The 24,379-nt window shown below is 42.3% G+C and overlaps 1 protein-coding gene across 7 annotated transcripts in view; it reads left to right on the forward strand.

Moving 5' to 3' along the window:
• The window catches only part of DAB2IP (DAB2 interacting protein), a 613,541-nt gene that overhangs the window by 220,617 nt on the left and 368,545 nt on the right, over positions 1-24,379 (forward strand). The window contains exon 1 of one of the 7 annotated variants that reach the window (XM_075578969.1): positions 1,035-1,370. The exons of 5 other annotated variants lie outside the window; for them this stretch is intronic. In XM_075578969.1, coding sequence (XP_075435084.1) covers positions 1,250-1,370 — 121 coding nt within the window. In that variant the 5' untranslated portion in view covers positions 1,035-1,249. Of the gene's footprint in view, positions 1-1,034; positions 1,371-19,848; positions 19,868-24,379 lie in introns of those variants that run through there. One more of the 7 variants, XM_075578973.1, reaches the window with a different exon arrangement.

Consider the following 24,379-nt stretch of genomic DNA (forward strand, 5'->3'; position numbering starts at 1 on the left):
GCAGCACTATCTCTGAAGTCACGTCCTTAGGCTCTGGAGACAGTACTGTAAGTCTTGCTATATCTGTAGCTAGGCCCCCTCCCCTGGATGCATTGCTTGTTGTAATGTGCGTAACTTGCCCATCCTCGCGTAGGCCAAGTTGACACCCAGAACCAGCATTTCTCTTGGCTTGGGAAAGTGTATTCCGCTACTACTGTCGCATCCCTATCAGGGCTGGCCCGGCAGTTCCGCTGTGATGCAAACACCTGTAACTTGGAAAGACTTGGAAGAAACATGACTGACGTGACCTTCATCTCCACAAAAATACTTCTTATACAGTTTGTTACATTGCTTGACCAACTCAACAGAAAAAAATGGTGGTGAGAGGGAGGAAAAGTCCAGAGCTGCGTGAATTCTGGTGTCCCCCTTCCAGAGGTAATTAACCCCACACCATCTCCCCCTGCCCCTCCATCAGGCTGGCAACCCCCTGACAACCCTTCTACCTCCTGATCTCCCACCCCCACTGGGTGAAGTACAGAAAGTCCTCGGTTATCCAACGGAATCCGTTCTGGAAGTAGCGTTGGATAGTGAAACCGTTGTAAAGTGAGTCCCATGTTAATCGGTGGCGGTGAGCGTCGGATAACGCATTCCGGCGTCAAACGGCCCATAGCGTTGCATTGTAAAGAGTTGGGTATGCCATTCATTGTAAAGTGAAACGTTGGATAACGAGGACTACCTGTACAGTATTTATCGGCCGTTTACTCCAGCCCCATGCTGAGCCTCTGCCTTTTCATGAACATGAGTTTCACCGAAGGGTCTCTTTGGACTTCATCCCATAAACTGTCATGCATTGCGGAAGCCTCTAAAAAAACTAAAAAAACCTTTATCCCTCCCTGCACCGTGAACTCCTCTGGTATTTATAACTCATTAATTGTGTGGAAGTCATACCCAGCTAGGCTGTATGTTTGCTTTAGCTCTGACAGTTTTCCCAAGTCCATAGACTCCAGTCCTGGATTTCGTTCAGCTCAACTTTCCTTCACTTTCTAACTACAACAATTTCTTATCAGAAAAGACACAGCCCTGTGCCTGCCCAGCAGCCAGCGTTCCTCTGTTCAGACCTGCACCTCATCTGTGGAGATTTGAGTTGGAGCTCTCTCGGCGTCATTATATATATTGTGCTGGACACGCACAGGATAAAAACAAACACGAAGTACATTTATGAGCTGGAGCGCGGTGCTGCTTTGCCTGGGAGATTAACACACATGAAAGAATGTCTGTGAACAGCAGGAAAAGTTCTGGGAGACCATCCTATTACTACAGGCTGCTTGGAAGGACACAGCTCCAGAGGCAGAGAAGTAGGTCCAGAAGCCGGAACAGACCTGCAAGAAGGGGTAATGGCTTTTAACTCCTATGATCAAGTTTGATGTGAAACTATTTTGTTTGCAAAGAGAGCTGCAGGACATTGGCACCGCAGGTCTGTCTAGCTATAATGGTGAAAACACCATTTTCCGTTTTCTTAACTCTTTTTCACAGCTGGCGAAGGCTGAGCAGTGCAGTGCAAACTTCACAAGCCCCTGGATGAATGAATGCAAATGTTGTCTGTTTGGTGTGTAAGGTCCATATCATTGATTGTTGTCATGTGTTGCATGGAAGCATTACCAGCCAATTATGTATACTATTTATTTCTAAAATGTTTTACCTGTAAGTAATACATTGAGTTACCGCTCGTTTACAAGTTTGTCCTGGGCACAAATACATGGTTACATTATACAATCGTGGCAATATTATAACACTGTGGTCACTGGTGTTATCATTTTGTAACAGGAGAGAACCCTGTCCCTTTGTGGCCAGATTAGTTATGGAAGGTTCTGTATATATGCATTTGTTCTGGGTTTTGCATAATGTGTGCGGGTCTGTGTTTTTGGCCAGAATAAATACTGTGTGCACTGGTACTGTAGCTCTTATCTTATTTTTGCACTTGCTTTAGTAGAACACTTGTTATCCACTGGAATAGCCATGGGAAATGCATGTTTATTTAAACCCCATCCATTCTGATTTGGTCACAGGTGCCATGCAGTAATAGAATATTATGCCTGGGTCACCCATGGTGGATGTAACTCAGCTATTTCCAATCAGGAGGATATTACCATGAGGATTTCACACTGTTGTGGGTGTGTAGCAGTGGCATATCGCTCTTAGTTTGACTCAATGGTATTGCTCTGTAAGCAGCACATTATGGACTCACTTGGTAGGCGTTGTGTGTGTTGCTGAAACTACAAACAGGTAGCAATCTGCGAAGACATCCTTTTATCCACCCACCATAAACATTTTTTTGTTTTAATGAGACTTGTCTCCTGAATAAGGCAGTCACAGAGATCCTGCAGTTAATAAACACACAATTGCCAGGCTGTTTTACCAATTTAACTTAACCTCTGGCGTGATGGAAGGGCCCTTGCGTTTCTGACCTTTTTCTAGCACTCTAAGGCCTGCATTCTCTAAATGGCGCTACAGTCTTTGATTGAGCCACCTGTGCTGAAGCTGGGACTGATTGAGCCGCCTGCGCTGAAGCAGGGATATCCTTCAACCTTGACCTGTTGGTGGCCCTTGCGGGCTGGCGTTAGCCACCTCTGAGTTAGTGCATATGGGCTAAAGTATTTGTAAGGGATCGGGGGACACGCGCCTCTCAGCGGGTCCCCGTCAGCCAGGCTCCCAGTGCGGCCGTCCCAGACCCCCGCCCCGTCGGCTCCTTACCTCCTCCGGTCGGACGCCATGCCGCTCCTCCGCGGCGCACGCCGCATTCCTCCCACACGCGGCCGGGGCGCGCGCACGGGAACCTTACAGGGCGCGCGCGCACTGACCCTCTTTGCCTTCCTCCCGCACCGCTGGCACCGCCTCCCATCAGCTACAGGCTGTCTCCACTCACCTGGCTGACTCCCACTCTGGGCACCTGAACCTATCAATGGGCTTGCTCAGACAGGCCTCCGCTCCACCTCTTGCTCTCATTGGTCCTCCTGCATATATAACCCCAGTCTGCCCTCTCCTTCCTCGCTCTGCATAGTTCTTCTGTGGCTTTGGTTGTTCGGTCGTCTATGCCTGGCTCTCTTCTGTATTACAGCTCTAGTTCCTGTCCCTGTCCCCGTTGGATGCCCTTGGATTTGATGGTGGCTCTCGTTGACTTTGTCGTTGACTTTGTGTACCTCGCTACTCCCTGGACTCGGCTTTGGACCTTACTACGCTGCTCTCTCCTGCCCCTGACCTACGGCTCTCGGATCTCTACCCTCGGACTTCTGGCACCCCAGACACAGCAAGCATCAAGTTAACCCTTTCTCACCAGGCCCGGCTACGCATCATACCACACTCCAGGCACGCCCTCACTGCTGTGGGTGCGTGTTATACCCTTACCCACCTCAGTATTGGGGACTGGCCAGGTCTGCGGGCATTCAGGTGTTACAGTATTAAACTAGTGTTATTCAAAACTTCCCTCAGCGAACCCCCAGCTTTGCCATGTTTTGGGTGTAATCAACCTATCACACATTCAGAATGAACTCGGTGCATACAGTATGTTTTATCTGGCTAACTTCAATGAAAAGGATAAGTATTTTGTCTTGCTAAGGTGTATGCTTCTGTCCATCCTATTTCTAAGGAATTTGGTGCAGGTTGGACAGTAGCCATGACTCAAGTGCTCCTTGAAGCTATGGGCTACTGATATCCAGCTCGAGTGGTTAGAATCGGAAGCCAACCTTTCGGCTCAGCTGCAGTCATTCTTGTATACGATTTACAAAGTGTTTTTGTAAGTCTGTTTGGATGTACTGCTGAATATCACACACAGGACATTAATTTGTTCTAGTGGAATGGTTTTGTGTAAAGGACTAATTTCCTCAAAAAAATAAGTGACAAACATGGCTTGAAATTGAACATAATTGTTAAAAATGTTTGAACATGGAGTGTGTTTTCGCCAATAAAAAAAACGTAGTCTCTCCATATGAAGTGGTTTATTATGGTTCTGCTTCTGAGTCACAAATGTATTGCTGCAATTATTTGAGTGCTGTCTACAGTATATTATTTACATAGGAAAATGGAGAAGAATTGATTACCTTTTTAAATAAAGGCTCTGTACAAAAGTGGGTGGGTATTATCATTTTGCCCTTGGTCGAGTCGCAGTTTAGTCTCAAATCTTCAGACGCATTCACTTGGCTTTTGTTTTGTTCACAAGTGTTGAAATAACAACCTCTGTGATAACTGGGCCGTTTTCTGCCTGAAACGCCCCACAACAGACACTGTACTGTATGTCTGTGCTAACAGCTTTTCTCAGAGTGCTGCGTAATGTTAAGGTCGTTACATCTCCCAGCTCATAATATTATAAGTAGCAATGAATGCCGTTCAACTCCAAAATCAATTATTTTTAGGAACCTTTGGAAATTACTGACCATAGTTTTTTTTTGGTCTTTTTCCAGGCCTGAAATACTGATCTTTGAAAAACAGGAAATGTCCATAATAAAAATCAAATATACTGTAAAGGGAAATATCTCTCGCTCTTTCACTCTCTTTCACTGTCTCTCTTGCTCGCTCTCTTTCTCTTTCTTTCGCTCTCTTTCACTCTCTCTCTCTTGCTCTCTTTCACTCTCTCTCTCTCTTTCACTCTCTTTCTCTCACTCTCTCACTCTCTCACTCTCTTTCACTCTTTCACTCTCTCTCTTTCACACACTCTCTCTCACTCTCTCTCTCATAAATTAAATGTAGTAACGGTGCAGGGGACTCCTGAACCCCTCAATACATATGGACAAAGAGGAGAAGGGAACCCACACTCTCAAACAGGAAGAGAAGGAAAACCGGTAAATCGGAATAAATGACTTATTCCGATTGACCTGTTTTCCTTATCTCCCCGTTCCCTACTCCTCTTTGTCCATATATAATACCTTGTTTATAATCCCCAGGGTGATTTTATTTTATATTATTTCAGATATTTGTCAATATTAAAAATGGTTGTATTCATAATAAAAAACATATGTCCCTTAATGCTTCGTACTTTGTGTTTTTTGGGGCGTTCCCATAACCTCCAATTTTTAAATTAAATTTTTTAAGAACCAGTGTTCAACAGGATAAATATGATTTACTCTGCTGGTCATATCTTTTTGACTTTTAATATGGTAAGATGCTTGTTAATGCATAATTAAAGATCTGTTCACTTTAATTTACTTGAATACTGAGTTAGCTGCCCATTAACCCAACAGCACCTCACCACATTGGGTTCAGGCATAAATCAGAGGCAGAAATAGAGCAGCGCGTCTCGGATACTAAAATGCAAAATACATTTGCTGTTCCATCTTGGCAATGAAGAGGCAGCATGTAATACCTTTTTTCTTATACTGTGTGTAGTGAAAACTTAATTCCTTGCTAGCTCTCACAGCCGTCAATAATATTTTCTTCCTTGTGTACATCTTTTCTTTATTAGTATTCTTTACTAAAGGGAATTAATCCTTTTTACTGAAAGACTTTAAAGATACAGTTAGGTCCGGAAATAATTGGACACTGACACAATTTTCATCATTTTCACTCTGTACGCCACCACAATGGATTTGAAATGAAGCAACCGAGATGCAATAGAAGTACAGACTTTCAACTTCAATTCAAGGGGTTGAACAAAAATATCGTATGAAACTTTTAGGAATTGTAACCATTTTCATGCACAGTCCCCTTATTTCAGGGGCTCAAATGTAATTGGACAAATTAACACAATCCTAAATAAAATATTCATTTTTAATACTTTGTCGAGAATCCTTTGCAGACAATGACTGCTTGAAGTCTGGAACGCATGGACATCGCCAAACGCTGGGTTTCCTCCTTTGTGATGCTTTGCCAGGCCTTTACTGCAGCTGTCTTCAGTTGCTGTTTGTTCGTGGGTCTTTCTGCCTTACGTTTTGTCTTCAGCAAGTGAAATGCATGCTCGATCGGGTTGAGATCAGGTGATTGGCTCGGCCATTGCAGAATATTCCATTTCTTTGCCTTAAAAAAACTCCTGGGTTGCTTTCGCAGAATGTTTTGGGTCATTGTCCATCTGTAAAGTTAAGCGCCGTCCAATCAACTTCGCTTAATTTGGCTGAATCTGAGCAGGCAATATATCCCTATACACTTCAGAATTCATCCGGCTGTTTCTGTCTTCTGTCACATCATCAATAAACACTAGTGACCCAGTGCCATTGTATGCCATGCATGCCCATGCCATCACACTGCCTCCACCGTGTTTTACAGATGATGTGGTATGCTTCAGATCATAAGCCTTCTCCATACTTTTTTCTTCCCATCATTCTGGTACAGGTTGATCTTAGTTTCATCTGTCCAAAGAATGCTGTTCCAGAACTGGGCTGGCTTTTTTTTAGATATTGTTTGGCAAAGTCTAATCCGGCCTTGCTATTCTTGAGGCTTATGAATGGTTTGCACCTTGTTTTGAACCCTCTGTATTTGCTCTCTTGAAATCTTCTCTTTATGGTAGACTTTGATAATGATATGCCTACCTCCTGGAGAGAGTTCTTTTTTTGGCTGGATGTTGTGAATGGGGTTTTTCTTTACCATGGAAAGGATCCTACGATCATCCACCACTTTTGTCTTCCGTGGACGTCCAGGCCGTTTTGCATTGCAGAGCTCACCAGTGCGTTCTTTTTTTCTCAGAATGTACCAAACTGTTGATTTGGCCGCTCCTAATGTTCCTGCTATCTCTCCGATAGATTTTCTTTTTCTTTTGCAGCCTAAGGATGCCCTGTTTCACTTGCATTGAGAGCTCCTTTAACCGCATGTTGTGGGTTCACAGCAACAGCTTCCAAATGCGAATGCCACACCTGGAATCAACTCCAAACCGTTTACCTGCTTAATTGATGATGAAATAACGAAGGAATAGCCCACACCAGTCAATGAAACAGCTTTTGAGTCAATTGTCCAATTACTTTTGGTCCCTTGAAAAAGAGGGGGCTACGTATTAAAGAGATGTAATTCCTAAACCCTTCCTCCAATTTGGATGTGAATACCCTCAAATTAAAGCTGACAGGCTGCACTTTAAGCCCATATTCATTATTTAACTGTAATTTGAATTTGTTTTGGTACACAGCCGCAATAACAAAACTTGTATCAGTGTCCAATTATTTCCGGACCTAACTGTATATATATATGATTGAAGCAGGGAGTCTCAGGGCTGTACCCCATTAATTTCAGCCCCGGGGGCCGCCTGCTTCCAGAGATACTTACCTCCGTAGGGGGTGCCGGTACGTGGGGTTTTAAGCCCCTGGTCACGTGGGCCAATAGGAAGTCAAACCTGATGATGACGACACGGCTTCTTATTGGCTCGCAGGGTGCGGGAGCTTTAAAGCGGCCATTTGGTGATCCGAGCTAGCCGAGTGAAGCGGCTGCCGGCAGGGAGTCCCCGTAGCTGAAACTAATGGGCTTCAGCTCCGGAGACCCCCTGCTTCTGTGCCATGTTTTTAAAAAAAAATGTTTTAAAAATAATTGCCCGTTTGAATTGCCTCTTTAAAGCCGCAGTGGGCAAATTTATTTATTTTTTTTACATTTTATTTTTAACTAATCTCTTTTTGCTCTTTTCAAAGCTGATCGGCTGCTTTGTTCAGGAGATTTTATATAAGGAGCATTTTAAATATGAAGTGTCCGGGAAGCTAAAAGGAAGCTCTCGCTAGAACCTATTGCAGTCTAAAGGTTTCCATGTGAATCTCCGAAGCTAGATTAACATTGTATGCATTAAAAAGAAAAAGCGGAGATATATATTTATACAGAGAAAAAGTCCCACAGGGTGGGCTACGACAGTAACAGTGTACAAAGTAAAAAGAATAACAAAATAACTTACAAACTAGCTAACGCATGCGGAGACCGGGAAATTTGGAGTTGAGACCGGGCGGGTAGATGAAAAACGGGTCTGGACTCCCGATGCTCCATCGATAGCGTCCTCCTCTCTCCAACCGGTCCACCTCTCCAGCCTGTGGACGCTCACGTTGCAGCCCCTTGTGACCGCAACGCGTCTCGTACTGCGTGACTTGAGTGCCACGCTCCCTCCTGCGCTGTGACCACGACGGACATTTTTGAGGAGACCTCCTCCTCCCATTTTGCTCACAGGGCAGATCGCGTCCTACGCTCCATGGGGAACGCAGGACGCGATGAAGCCAGGGGAAAAAAAAACGCACTCTTTGGGCATCACATAGTCACTACGTCCTTGCGCACACCCAAGGGTTAAATCAGACTCGGCTAGGACGACTCTTCTGGTACGGAATTGGCAGCGGGCCTCATGCCAGGAGAAGAGAAGATGCTGCAGTTATCCCTTGAGTGAGAGGCAGGTGATGATTTGAATGTGAAATAATATTGTTGCCACCATTCAGCTGTAATTAGTACAGCTGCAAACATGTACCTGCCAACATTGTATGATTAACTAAGAAAGAGTAGTTTGCTTGTTTTTTAACTAGGTTTTTTGGCCTGTTGGGTATTGATCCAATTAATTTCTGTTTTACATTGTAAAATAATCTTAAAAGTTAGTACCAACTCTGAACTTCAAATGAGCTGCTTATGACCATATAACGGAGACGCAGGCACTAAATAATCTGATTTGATTAAATTCAACGTTTTGGCTGGCAACGGAGCCTTTCTTGAGAAGAGGCTCCATTGGGAGCCGAAACGTCAAACATCAAATTGAATATCATCAGATTATTGAGCATTATGGAGTGTCTTCTCTGAAAAAAACGTGTACAAGCTCTAAAGAGTGACGGTCAGTGTTGCTAATCCTTGAGAAAGCGCCACAGTGGGCATGAAACGCGTGGGAGAGTACTTTGTACTGTATGTTTATTTTGTTTTTTATGTAGGTTAATAAATTAGGTTTTAATTATCCTGCTGGTGAATCCTACTTTTTTCTGGGAGCGGATGGATATGGATCTTTGTTCGTGCACCTTATTATGGAGTGTCTGCCTGTTCGTCTTATGTTCGATACCTTTGCACCCGACATTGACCGTTAACTGTTCCAGTACTGTATGTGGGCGTCCTATTTTTCTCAGTCACCATTATATACCTGTACCTGGCAAAAACGGGTAACGGAGCGCAAATATCCTCAGGTGTGTATATATATGTTAAAATAGAAAAAAGTTGAAATATAACGCAACACTGGATGAAAATACGAATGATTTAAAAAATGGGCTTGGGATAAACCCACTGACGTGGTATCCAAATCAAGCAGGCGATTTGGAGGATATACCTCTGCAGCCAAACGGCAATAGATCTTGTAGTGTAGCTAGTGGATATCAGGTCTTCCCTCACATAAAACAGATAGATAAATTATTGCCACCTCTCCAGTTTTGTTCGATACCTAAGTATTTAACACTTGTCGGTCTGAGGTGCGATATTCTTTTTAAATGCAGAGCGACGTTGCGCGATTCCACGCCTAGTGGGATATTCCGGATATGCTCCAAAATCCGGACTCTAATGTTGTACTATATTTTCTCGCTCTCGCTCTCTTTTATGTAAGAGGAGAACGTGCTATCCACTAGCTACCCTATAGAACCTATTGCTGTTTGGTTGCAGAGAGATATCCTTTAAATCAGATGCAAAGGTTGGAGCGCAACTCCAAGGAACCACATGTGGGGGTTGAAAAAACACAAACAGTGCAATTCTGTGTATTCAAGAATGTATTCTGAGGTAGATGGGAAATACCAGCCGAGCATGCCATGGGGCACACAAAGTTTATACATCAACTCAAACGTTTCAACAATAATTAAAGTTACAACCATTTTATACATACACAATTGGCCAGATGATCCAGGGCTTGGCTATTCATCCAGACGATGGGGCAATGGATGGGCTTTACCTTTATTATAAGAGCCACATTGCCCCTATCGTCACAATATTATTTTTGTATGTGCTCCCCTAGTCCTGAATGTTTTACCGTTTTTTTAGTTTCTGTCGTTTATACAACCCTCCCCCCCTTTTTTTTCTGCTTTTCTGTCTATCCCATCTTTTTCATTAGTCCCTTATTTTTTCTGTTTGTTGCCCACTTCTGAGGAGTGTTCATCAGAGCAGAGACGTTAAGCTGAGGTAGGTATTGCTTATCATTGTTTCATTGTTGCACATATCATTATGCCACTTATGCACTTTGCCTCTGAGCTCTGACTGTTGTACAGGTAGTCCTCGTTATCCAACGTTTCACTTTACAACGAATGGCATATCCAACGCTTTACAACACGACCCTAAGTGACGTTTTTCGACGCCGGAATGCGTTATCCGACGCCTAAATGCGTTATCCGACCCCTGGCTGCATTATCCGACCCCTGGATGCGTTATCCGACCCCTGGATGCGTTATCCGACCCCTGGATGCGTTATCTAACGCTCACCGGCACTGATTAACATGGGACTCGCTTTACAATGGTTTCACTATCCAACGCTACTTCCAGAACGGATTCCGTTGGATAACCGAGGACTGCCTGTAACCGTTCTGGTGTCGCACGTTCCACAGTGTATGTCATTGTATTGGTATTTAGTACATTCCTTTTTCCTATTTCCTATTCTGATATTGATTTAGATCTTTTTGAGTGCGGGCTCCCACCTTCCAGTGTTTATTATTATTTTTTTTGGATATTCACCTTGATTTTGCACTGCGCATTATTCACTCAGTGTTTTTTGCGCTTGGATATTTCTTGTTCGTCTATTATAAACCTCAGGGATTTTCTTCTTTCATTTACAAGATTCAAACCGAGGGGTCATCCAGAGCTGAACCGTGATATTTTTAGCACAGGACAACTTTTTGGTTCCCGAGAATATTACTGGTCCCGTTGCCTGTGCTTTCTCTCCCAATGGCCACCATATCTTGCCGATTCATAGAAATCTATTGTGGCTTCCTATTGGCACATGGGACCAACACATTTGGATGACTGCAGGGGCGCCATCTTTCAAAATGAAAAAACTAAGGCGGCAGCTAAAATGATCAATGTCCCAAGAATTCTGTAAAACTAAAATCAATGGGCGAGAAATCTGCTTTAAGGGATCATATGTCATTTCCAAATGAATACAGCTGCAGTGTTACGTTATTGAGTAGCTCTTAGAAAATCACCATGGCGCCACCAAAAAAAAAGTTTTTATTGTCAAACATCAAACTCATTTGAAGGATTTGCTAATGAAGTCGGGATACAAACTGTTACAGACTCCGTTGTACAGGTTTAAGGTTAAAAGACTTGCCAAACCAGTGTAACAATGTAACAGGGCCAATTAAAATGTTCTGAGCAGGAAATGGAGTGAAAACCTGAATCTTTGAACTAATGAGAACACTAAGAGGATTCACAGCAAGGAGTGTTGTACAGGTACAGTACAAACATTTCCACCTAAAAAGTGCCGGGAGAATTTGTCAGTTCTTTTGTTGACCAAATGAAACAAGAACTGCATGTGTAGGTATTTACTTTAGCTACCGGCTGTTGACTTTGGGAGGGCCAGTGGCCTATTAGCAGAGACCTGGATGTGAAGGAGATCTGACGATGGAAGCACCAGTGTTCCATGGATTGTGCAAGACACCCCTAGCCTGTTCGTTAATGAATTCATGGCTGTGCTTAGAAGCTGTTGTTGTTATACAATCACAGGCTTTTTATAGCGTTGTTTGTATAGTTCACTATGGAAATGGTTGTTCGTCGTCTATTGCAAACATGGATTTGGGGCATTAGTGGGAAGGCTGTCGATTTTTTGGCAATTGATTTTGTTTTCTCATTGTGTCAGGTGGCCATGTATAAGTCCAGAATGATTTGGAGTACTCGATAATTTTGGGTATTAAACGCAAGGAATCCGTCTTGTACAACACAAATCACAATGGCATGGTGCTTTGACTTTTTGGGGGCTGGTGTGTAATAAAGGGTGAATCAGTCAAAATAAAAAAAAACTTATAAATGACTTGAAATAAATAAAAGCAGCTGCTTTCTCATTTTTTTAAGAAGGGTTCTTGGAGTGGAACTGCTAGACCCCTTGGTTTCTGAGTTACTTTACCGGTGATGGTACAGTACCGTTTGTTTCAGTTCCCTCTAGGGGGAACAAAATGTCAGTTTAAATCTCCGGCATCGCTGTGGCCAATAAGAAGCTGCAGCGTCATCTGTTAGGGCTTCTTGTTGGGTGGCCATGTTAAACGCAGGGCAAAACCCAGGACGTAATGCGAGTATCGTTACCGGTAATTATCTCGGGAACCACAGGAGCTCAGAATAACGGGGTTCCGCTCCAAGGACCCCCCTCGTTCCCATTGCAATTAAAAGCGGAAACTTGGCAAAAAAGAGTGCGTATTTGCATTGTTTTATGAAAGCCTCCCTATCTAGGGTAACCAGATGTCCCGGTTTTAGCCAGAACAGTCCCGGTTTTTGTCCGTTTGTCTCGAGTCCCGACTTTTCTGCCCAATGTCCCTCTTTTTCTGTGCGCTGGCCGCGCATGCGCAATCGGTGCATGCACACAAGCGGTCAGCAAGCATCAATCGCGCATACGCACAAGCAGTTGGCAAGCGCCGATCACGCTGTTGACACTCGCGTCTGCGCATGCGTGGCATTTGGCCCAGTTTTTTGCCGGGACAAATATGGTCACCCTATCCCTATCAATATTATATAGTGTCCGGAACCCCCGATAAACTCGGACAATCTTCTAGGTCACTGTTGTGTTTGAGATTCAAACCAGAAATCATCAGCAGCTGTAATTATGAACATCGAGCTCTGATCCGTTTACAGATCGCACCAGGAAGTTCAAAGGCAGAATGTGACCACAAATTAGGAACTGCACTTGTTTGCCTGTGGCATTTTGGATTTAGGTTTCCAGTGGGTATCTTGTTTTACCAGATTAGGCAGGTGTTCACTATATGATGTTCCTATAAGCTTCTATCGTTCTCAATGTCTTCTCAATATGGATGCACGTTTGAAAAGGGAGACCTGCACTTGCTGGAATATTTTTAGTTGACGTGAAGGTTGGGCTTCATATTAAAATATCTAGCCTGGCTAGAGCTGGGATTGCAGCTGGTGTAAAAGTTGAGAAATGGTTCTGCATTACAAAGAGCAGCATTTGCAATAATTGTGGGGTCCCACTGGAATACACAGAGAAGAAGAAATATGTATCATCTATACATGTTACCAAGGACACAAGGTTAAACAGGATACAGTATCTGAAAGGCTTTCTTTAATTATCTGGTATTTATAATGCCACATCACATTCTGCAGTGTAATATAATGGGAGATGGACAACAACAGCACACCCCAATAAAGTGAAATAATAACTTATTAAATACCGGTATTTTGGTTAAAGCAGCAATACCCTGCAATGACACTCCTTTTTGAGGAGATATGGAGCCAGGGGATCTCACAGCATAGGACTGCTGTACTAACATGTGTGTATATCTTTTTATATAGCGCTATCCAGGTACATAGCACTTTACAATACATGTGACATCATATTATAACAAAATGGGAATAAGCGCTTCAGACATAAGACAATAGGAAAACAAATCCCTTCCCCCGAAGAGCTTACAATCTAAGTGGTAAGTAGGGAGAAATTACAGAGACCGTAGGAGGGTGTTCAGGTAAGTGCATCTGCAAGGGGTCAAGGTCCGTGCATATGAGATGTATAGTGTCAGCCAGCGGAGCTACCCATATGCTTCATTAAATAGGTGTGATTTAAGAAAGTTCCCAAAGGTTGACAGTGAGGGCGCCAGTCGAATATTGAGGGGGAAGGGCATTCCAGAGGTACCACCAGTTACAGATAAATCTTATTATTTAAGAAGCGGGCATTCGACAGTCATTTATAATTCCTCAAAGTACTAGGATAAAGGGGGTGAATACCCTTGGTCAGGAGAGGTACAGTATAAGATGTTAAGATATCATTACTAGCACAGGGAAGATGGTGACTTTAAGATTAATTTATAGGGATTGTTGTTGTTTTTTTGTTTCAAACTATTTTTATTTCTTTTTTGGATAACATGGGGGGAGGGTGTGGGTACAGAAAAAAAGGATAGGCAGGAAAGGGGGTGCAGCCCCCACCATAACCAAAACAATAAACAGTGATAATATCTTTAGTATGGTTTTAACAATCTTAATAGTTATAGTCAAAAAGAAGGGAAAATGGTTTGGTGTATAACTCTCGGACAACTTATCCATTACTCGCATGCATTTTAAATGATTATTTTTAGTATTTTCCAAATAGTTTACATTCGTAAGTCTTGTAGTGATAGGGATTGTTGTTTTATCACAAATTTGCAAATGTTGTGATATTTGGCTGTTTTTTTGGGGAACTTTCAAAAGTTCATCAAATAAAACTCTGCATAAGCTTTGCTGAGATCGAGTAAGTGTGAGAGTCCTATTTAGTCTGGTATCTATGGACAAACATACCCCTCGAATACGCTCATCTACGTGTATGCCACACGTGCAGTGAGACCTGTGATCACACCTGAGATACCTGGGAAATTCGATTATTTAAATATGCAAATGAACTAATTTTAAATAGTTAAATTGGCTTGTATCTCATGTGTGCTCACATGTACCTCTCCACGTGTTGTACAGATTGTGAAAGTTATTCAAATCAATTGGTACTCTACCAAATAGTACTCATTCTCCCTCATCTCTCCTCTGTCTCTTTAAATCACCCCCCCCCCCCCCCAACAGGTAAGGTTTTAAGGATTTCCCTGCTTCAGCACAGGTGGTTCATCAGTCTTTGACTGAGCCACCTGTTTTGAGACAGAGATATCCTTAAAACCCGACCTTTTGGAGGGTCTTGAAGACTGGAGTTGAGGAACCCCGATCTAAATACTTCTCATATGTTGCTTTCACTTGTCAATTTAGTCTTAACTTTGGCAACATTTAATTTTTTGCAAGTTTGAGCAAACCACAGGCAAAGTGCAGTTGGTTCTGTTCGCACATCTCTTGTAACCTTAGACATTGCAATTTTCTGTAGTAATGGAAATAGAGCGAGCTTAGGAACACAAGACATGGATATTTTTGTGGGTGGAATTCACAGGAACTTACTAGCAACACCATTTTCAGAGGTTAATGGAGTGGTTTTCTGAATAATTTCCTTATTAAAAACAGGAATATTCATTGTAGTCTATATGTGAATCTTATTTATTTTTGCTTAATGTTCCGGCACCTTTTTCCTTACTAAGATATCAGTGAGAAGACTTTTTTTTAACCCAGGCTGTGCTGAAAAGCTGTGTAATACAGTAGGCATAAGCTTATAGGGGTACCTGTTAAAATGGATGAGAAGTAAAGAGTGACGCACTGTGCCCATTTGCTTAACATTACCCAGAATCCCTGCCTGCAGTGCTAGCATTGTTTGCTAATCGATAATGGGGAAAGACAGGGTTGCAGACCTGTCTGAGACACCATGGCAGATTAGAACTAGTTTAGTGGAGACGCCACAATCTTTAGCTACAAGCCCAGAAGCTGGAGTGCACATGTTGCCTTTTAAAGCTGGCTGACTAATGTTATTTCCCTTTTTCAATTCAAAATGCAGCGCTGCCTTGGTTCTCCTTAGACGTCTGTGCACCTGTGAGGGTTTCGTGCATTTTGTATGTCAAGTGCCATAAAATGATACAGTATCAAAGGGATTTTGATGAACAGTGGTCCTTCTTGTAGACACAATGGTCTGCTTTTGAAAATCTCAGCTGACATATCCTACTTTTTAATTGGAATTTACAGTGGATAATTACAGGCACGGTATTGTAGGATGTATATGGGTCCATCTCGGTGGAATGACACTTACACAGCAATAACCTATAACACGAATTGTATGTTGACCTTTTCGCAAAAAAGATGTGAAAAAGGCAGCAATGAGCAAGACACGTTTTGCACCGGATAAATATGGCAATTTTTTCTCGTTATAGCTCATTAACGAGAAAGTATACAACACCTCTCACCTGCTTAAGAGTCACATAAAGAGTCACAAAGACGAAACAATACTCACAATTTTTCAGCAACAGTGAGAACATTTGCAGCACAAAACACATTGTTGTCTTTAGTTTGTTCAGGGGGGAATTGGCTTTTAAACAAATCAGGTTTAAACCCTTTCATCCTGTCTCACTGAGTCACATCCTGCCAAAATGGGTATGCAGGATATGCCTTTTTGCAGTAAAAATGGTCTTGCAAATGAGAACTCTTTTATATCTAATGCGACATTCCAGCTTCTGATGTGTTTTCTTTCTTCTCTTATGTGTCTTTTTTATTTGTTTTTGAGAACAGACATTTATTGATTTATAAAAATGTTTTACCAGGAAGTAATACATTAAGAGTTACCTCTCGTATTCAAGTATGTCCTGGGCACAGAGTTATAAAAATACATGGTTACATTAAAAGAACAGGGTTATACAGTCAATTCACAGACATTTCGTGGACAGATAGAGTTGGTAAATTGGGTACAAGGGATAAAGGGCTTGGGAGTTTCAGATTGAAATAGAGCAGCTTTAACATCAGCAAACGGCTCACAACCTTTGGCTGCGCCAAAGGCTGTCCGCCTTTGGGGCAACGCAGATGTACACTGGGGTGGTTGAGATTCAATGCAGCTGTGAAATCAAAGATCTTTTTGTCCTCTTAGGTCATTAACATTCCAACATACCTAAGTGACAGTGACCATAATGTTAACAAATCTATAGCTATAAAAAGTCTTATGAGATGGAATGGATGATGCATATGGGGATAAGGGAAACATCTAATGGGTAGTCCCTAGAGTGGGATCCACAGAAAGCCCCCACCTAGTTTGCACTCTTAGTCATATAGATAATACGTCCTAAGACCCAATATCTTGAAAGTAGTTCTAGCAATTCCAGAATAACCCCATTCTGTTGTGATAATGTGTGTCCCTTGACCTAAGAAAGTGTGTAATTGTCTTCATACCCACATCGTGTGGGATGCTCGTGTATTGGCTTTCAACATCTAGACCTACCACAAAGGTTTGGTCATCTATCTCAACATCTTCTAATTTAAGTAACACATCCTTTGTGTCACGTAGATATGATGGTAGAGCTGTAGCAAACGACCTAATATTTTGTCCAGATAGACACTGGCCTTCTCTGTAAGGCTCCCAATTCTGGACACAATAGGGATGTTTTGTGTTCTTTGAATTTTTGGTAAGTAGTAAAATATGACCAGTTGTGGGGTTTTGACAAGAATATACTAATATTCATTTTGGTCAATCACTTTCTTCTCAAGACCTTTCTGCAATATATCCCTTTGTTCCCTAATGAAGATGTCTAGGGTCTCAGCGCCAAGGATGTTGTACAGTAGTAGGTCCTATCTGATAAGTCTTAAACACTCTTGAACATATGAGTCCCTATTTAAGATTATGATATTGCCACCCTTGTCCAAGGGTCTAATGATGATATTTGTATCTCTCTCCATCTTTGAGAGCAGTAAATTCCCTGGTTGCATGTGGGAGTTTATCAATATCACAAATAACTAGGCGTAACAACATTTCAATGTTGGCACATGTTTCCAAGGGTGGAGTAGATGTAGATCTACCCTTTAGATCCATGAAAGGGCCATCTCCTGGTGTTCTCTTAACTCTCCGCTTGAAGACTATTAAGTACCTGGACACATGCCCGGTCATTTGCATCAGAGTTCTCATAGGGTGCATCTCTATTCATAAATTGTTGTCTTCTAGAAAAAATCACATGTAATAATAGTTTTCTGGAGAATAAATTGACACCTTTGATACACTCAAAGTGATCTAACGGTGCTGTGGGTGGAAAGAAAAGTTCCTGTCTTTGAGACGTATGAACGGGATCACAAGGTGGTTTTTTAACTTGCTGTTTTTAAATTATAAAGCTTGTCACCAGCTATTGAGCTGTCCTACTGTATGTCTTAAGGTCACATTTATAGTGTCATTGGTCAACACATCTAATCCATATCCACTCCCTAATACACAACCCAACCAATGGGAATTATAAGAACTGGTGATAATAATGATGCTTTTGAAGAGCTGTGAAGAGGTTTTTCAAACTTCTGGCAGAAGACGATGTAAAGGAGCATAATGCAGGGGTTATAGCAATGAAATGCAGATCTCGGCAACCTTGGAAAAGTAAAGAGAAACGGAAGGAAGTGGAGATACTGTGGAATAAGGAGGTACAGTAAATGAATGTAGAAGAAGCATCAGATGGTGTGAATCAATAGGGTAAAATATAAAGCGCCACTGATCTAAAACAAAATAAACGGTGAAAAAATATATAGACATACAAAAACAAATGTTATTTTATTTTATAATCCTAATGCTGTCACTGTCATCCACAGCACAGCATCTTACAAAAGTCCTCCCCAGAAACGCATTGAAAATAAATAAATCCCCCCCAATGCAGAAGCACCCATCATAAGGGACAAAAAAAAGAAATATAAAGTGTTGTGTTAGATGGGTTGATGTACTCTTTGTTACATTACAGCAGGGGGGCACAACTCCAGTCTTCAAGCCCCCCCAAAAGGTCCCTTCTTCTGGACAGGTGGCTCAATATGTCCCCGCTTTTGGATAGGTGGCTCAATCTTTGACTGAGCCTCTGAGCCACCTGTGCTGAAGCTGGGATATCCTGAAAACCTGACCTGTTGGAGGGTCTTGAGAACTGGAGTTGAGCGCTCCTTCCTTTGGTGACCGAAATAAAATGTATCAAAGTAGCAGCAAAAGAATAATTAGACTAAGCCACATGCTGACGGTAAATTAATGTGAAGAACTTGGTTTATACCCAAATGTCTGTTGTTAGATTATTTACCCAATTTTACCCCTGACTGATTTTTTACTTTCAAAAGTAAACTTCCGTACATTTAACTTGAAATGCCAGCCTAGAAGCTTACTGAAGGTCTGAGGACACACATTTACTGGGGAATTATGCACACCGTGGGATTAATAGCACAGCATATTGCTTGAATCCTACTTGTATATAATTTATTCAAGGATTTGAACTATTTTGAAATCAAGCCATCATTTCAGCTGGATGTCCCTGCTCGCTTTTTAATACATGCAAAATCAATTAGACATGAATTCCTTTCAAGGATTTCTTAACTGCTCTAAAATACATGGAATTGTTCTATACTTGAATGCAGCAAGATATAGAGTTACAGTATAGAAACCGGCTTGCTACTTTGAATTTATAATGCCTTAAGGAATGATTACTTATTTGAAGTCCAAGATGACTAGTAATATGGAGTCTTTTTCCAACGCCAAGAAAACTCGGTACTAGAACGCGTGTGGGATCTTAAAGAGGATGGACAACCATGCTAGACCTAGTAAATAACGAAATAAGAATGACTGTTATTTCATATAGCGCTTTTCTCCCAATGGGACTCAAAGAGCACCACAATTACAGTATAGCGCGGTACGCAGCGCACAGCAGCACACAGTCCCTGCCCAGATGAGCGTAAAATCTGTTTTTGGTGCCTGAGGCACAGGGAGATAAAGTGACTTACTTACCCAAGGTCACAAAGAGCCGACACCGGGATTTAAACCAGACTGCCCTGCTTCACACTCCGTGCCTTTACTCACTGAGCCGCTCCTTCAGCCCTTTGACATTTAGTATTGTTGGCCACCTTGACAGAAAGAAGCCGTTTGCTATGGATTTCGTTTATTTTTTTCCGTTTCCATTGTCTTTAAATGATTTCAAACACAATTCGAGACCAAATAAAGAGACCTGTGCCTCTCTAACCCAGAACATGTTTTTTTTAGGGCAACCAACCAATATCCTGTTCATATGCAAATTAAGTTAATTCGGCTGTGTGTGGGGGTCCCTGAGCAGAGGAATGAGGACCACTGCTGGACACCATGATTGTATCCTCAGTATGAAGAACACTTGTTCCATTTAAGGTATCACAATCGATGACAGAGCTACACTTGTACAGGTTCAACACAGCTTCTTGACCTCTGAAATAACCCCCTAGTGACGTGAGTAAGCACCGACAATGGTATATAGAATAATGGTCCCTCTTCAGATTTTTCTGAACGGTATAATAGAGGATGGTTGGTTAGAAGTTGTATATTTGTATGTATGTCTTTATTTATATAGCGCCATTAATGTACATAGCGCTTCCCAGCAGTAATACACGTGACAATCATATAAATAACAAATAATATAAATAACACATAAAGGGGAGAAGTGCTTCAGACATAAAAGTAACATTTAGGAAAAGGAGTCCCTGCTCCGAAGAGCTTACAATCTAAATCTAGGGTTAATGGCTAGTTTTCAATAATATCTATTGAAACCAGCATTTATTTTTTTAATCAATGTATACATTTTGAGGACCCCTAACAACGTACTGCACCGACACACTTTATTCGAGCAAATACCCGGTATGTACCTGGCAGATACCTGGAATGCGCCGCTCCTCACCTCTGACAAGCCCCGTTGCATTTGCCTTCCCAGCCTGGGTTCATGCCTGGCTGACGGGCGGCTGATCTGTTAAATGATAATGATTAGGATTTAATAGGCTGCAATGCTTCGCGTGTCTACCAGATGGCATAAATTCATGAATTGTAATGCAGTATATATATATATATACTGTGCAGTATTGCAGCCAGCGGGAATAAAATGCTTCAATCCCTTCCTGGAAAATAACTCAATGCACTCGGGCAGAAAACAGTCACAAACCTCAATACACCCGGGTATACCCGAATTCGTGGGACTAGCCGAGCTCGAATAAAGTGTGTCGCCAGTGTATATAAATATCACGCACGTTGAAAGATATTACTGGTCGCATCTACTTAACTTGCAGTACGACTTGGTTATCTAGCTTCTCTAGAACAGTGCTTTTAAAATAAAAGTAATTGAATGGGGGCCGCCGACAGATCACAATTTTTTGTGGCTTTCAAAGCAGGAATACCAGGATTCTCCGCTCCGGGCAGGGCTAGGGTTGTCAGGTGTCCGGTATTGAACCGGACTGTCCTGTATTTGCTGTCCAGTAAAAAATGAGAGGACTGTAATACTGGACATGTTTGTGTCCGGTATTTTCCTCCCTGGACATGGTGACCTGACGCACCTTTCACCATTGAGTCCAGTATTTTTGGAGAAGCCACCTGGCCACCCTAGGCAGGGCGCAGTCAATAAGTCATCATGTGCTGCTAACACAATGCGTGCGCTTTTTATTCTTAACCTCTGTCAATGTATTACATTAGAATTGCATTAGCACACTGTCCATATTACGTTGGTTCAGCGAAATATGCTAACACTTTCGAAGTGGAGTGACACATTTTGGTATACAGGTGTTCGAAATAAAGCCGTTTTTTTTCTTGCTCCTCAGTCTGAAGAGCTTAACCCTCCGTATGTAAATTCTACCCTTCTTCTGATGCCAGGCGTCAAATGTGTTCTGAAATGTTCATATCTTAAACGCTGCAGCAGAACATGACGTCTGGCCTAAAATTACAGTATGCTCTCCAGGCCTTGCAGTTGCCTTGGCAACAGACTTCCATCTTTTGTATGGGTAAAGTTGTGGCCATAGTAACAAAGTTAATGCCAGTGTAAAGGGAGTTAACCCTTTGGCTGCCAGAGCAAGAGAGCTTAAAGGTGTTTCAATATTTATACCTTTGATTAGACATTGCATATTAGCAGGTTTAAGGATTCCGGTTTTGGGTTTTAACCTGGAAAAACACATGTTAAAAAAAACGGAAACTAAGCGAGATTTCATACAAGTTTCACCTCTTGTAGCAGCCTCGCAACAGAAGGGGAGTATGAAAACTAAAAATAAGTGCACCGATAAACACCAAATTCAAATTTGTGTCCATTTTTGTTTGTTTTTCATTGTTAAGACTGATATGATAAACGTACATTTTTTTTTTATCAATAAAATGAAAACACCGGTGAAATAAGCAGCGATTTTACAATAACAAAAACCGGAAATTATTAGTTAAGTTACGCTAGTTATTTTCAAGCACCAGGAAAGTTTTTATTGTAAGTTTTATTAGACTCAAATGTGCTACAGCAGACTGGCTATTTGAAAATGTGCTCATTTGTACATAGAAATGCCTTACTGCAGGGGTCCTCAACTCCAGTCCTCACACCACCCTCCAAACAGGACAGGTTTAAGGATATCCCTGCTTCAGCACAGGTGGCTCAATCAGTGTCTCAGTCCAAGACTGAGACACTGATTGAGCCACCTGTGCTGAAGCAAGGATATCCTGAAAACCTGACCTGTTGGGGGGTCTTGGGGACTGGAGTTGAGGTCCCCTGCCTTACTGGATCTATACATAACTTACTGCCAACAGTACTAAATCTAAAACTGCAGAATAATAAATATTAACGTTAATATTAATGTACATTTGCATACACATTGACCTTGGGGCTCAATTAGGCTGCCATTACAGACTCGCTACAAAAGAACAGAAGGACAAAGGCTTTAAGGTAGTCTAAACATGTACAATGAGCAAGGGGACCCCTGCTTTTTAACTTGTATATTAATGACCTTGAGGTTGGCATAGACAGCAAAGTCTCCATCTTTGCTGGTGACACTAAATTGTGTAAGGTTGTAGAATCAGAGCAGGATGTCATTTCTCTCCAGAAGGACTTGGAAAGACTGGAACGTTTGGCAGGTAAATGGCAGATGAGGTTTAATACAGATAAATGTAAGGTTATGCATTTAGGAAACAAAAATAAACAGGCAATTTACAATTAAATGGGGATAAATTAAGAGAATCCTTGATGGAGAAGGATTTAGGAGTGCTTGTAGACAGCAGGCTTATCTTGCATTAAAAGGGCAATGGATAAACATCATTATGTCCCTTTATAAAGTATAAGTAAGACCACACCTTGAATATGGAGTACAATTTTGGGCACCACTTCTTAGAAAAGACATTATGGAACTAGAGAGATTACAGAGGAGAGCCACCAAATTAATAAAGGGGATGGAAAATCTAATTTATGAGGAGAGGGTATCTAAATTAGATTTATTTACATTAGAAAAGAGGCGTCTAAGAGGTGATATGATAACTATATACAAATATATTCGGGGACAGTACAAGGAGCTTTCAAAAGAACTATTCATCCCAAGGGCAGTACAAAGGACTCGGTGGCATTCCTTAAGTTTGGAGGAAAGGAGATTTCACCAGCAACAAAGGAAATGGTTCTTTACAGCAGCGGTGTGCAAACTGGGGGCTTTATTGAGACTTTAATGTGGGGGCACGGTGGTTACAGAGGCCCTGCGGCCTCTGTAAATTTACTTACCGGCGTTACCATGGAGATGTGACGTCAAACGAAGCCGCGGGTCACGTGACGTGACGTCACATGACCCCGCAGCGTCATTTGATGCTTCATTAGAGGTAAGGTGGTGCGCAACCGAGTAGGAGAGCAGGCAGGGGGGGGGGGGCAGTGCAGGAAGTTTGCGCACCCCTGCTTTACTGTAAGGGCAGTTACAATGTGGGATTCATTACCCATGGAGAGTGTGATGGCAGATACAATAGATATGTTCAAAAAAAGGTTGGACATCTTTTTAGAAAGGAAAGGTATACAGGGATATACCAAATAAGTAAACATGGGAAGGATGTTGATCCAGGGAGTAATCTGATTGTAAATTCTTGGAGTCAGGAAGGAATGCGCGTGCACCGCTCTCCAGCTGCGCGTCAACTCTGATCACCCTCACCCGTCTCCTGCACCGTTCACAGCCTATCCCTACCTCCGCTGTGCTCACACCTCTGTCCCATTGCTTCCCTCCTGCTCTATATGCTCAACTAGTGCATTCACACTTTGGCTGAGCATAGCCATAGGTGGCCTTGTGTTCCCACTTCCCTGTGCCTGCTTTGTTCCTGTGTCCTGCTTATCTTGTTTGCTGCTTGTCTCCTTGTGTACTAACCCGGCTAGACTTTGGACCATTCTCTGGATTACTGGCCCCGGCTTGCCTCTGACCTTCGTTACTCTCCATCCCTGACCACGGCTAACCGACACCTGACTACTCTTCTGGTTCCGACCCTAGACCACGGCACTCCGGACTTCGACTACACACCTGGCACCTACTTACGACCGTGTCAAGTACTACGACTAACCCACTCTCCAATCCAGACCCAGCTATCTTGACTATCCACCCTCCAGGCGTGCCTCCGCTGCTGCTGGTGCACAGTTTCATACTTTCCCACCTCAGTACTGGGGTCCCGCCTTGTTCGTGGTGAGCGCAAGCGTTACATGCACAAAGAAATATGTATTCACTTAAAAAGAACAGAAAGACAAAAGCCCCAAATAGACTACACTCAAAATCCACCAAAGCCTAGATGAGCAACCTATTTTTCAGTGTAGCCACAGGCGTGGCGAATAAGAAGTGAAAATAGCCACACCATGTAAAAACTGAGAAATTAGGTAAATCGAACATTTACCACAACACACACTGTTTAAACAAGTTTATTCTAAACATGTACACTTTGACTTCTCAGTTACAACTGCCTGAGACGCAAATGATGACAATTCTTCAAATTGAAAAT

Source organism: Ascaphus truei, chromosome 21, assembly GCF_040206685.1.
Source record: "Ascaphus truei isolate aAscTru1 chromosome 21, aAscTru1.hap1, whole genome shotgun sequence".
Lineage (NCBI taxonomy): Eukaryota > Metazoa > Chordata > Amphibia > Anura > Ascaphidae > Ascaphus > Ascaphus truei.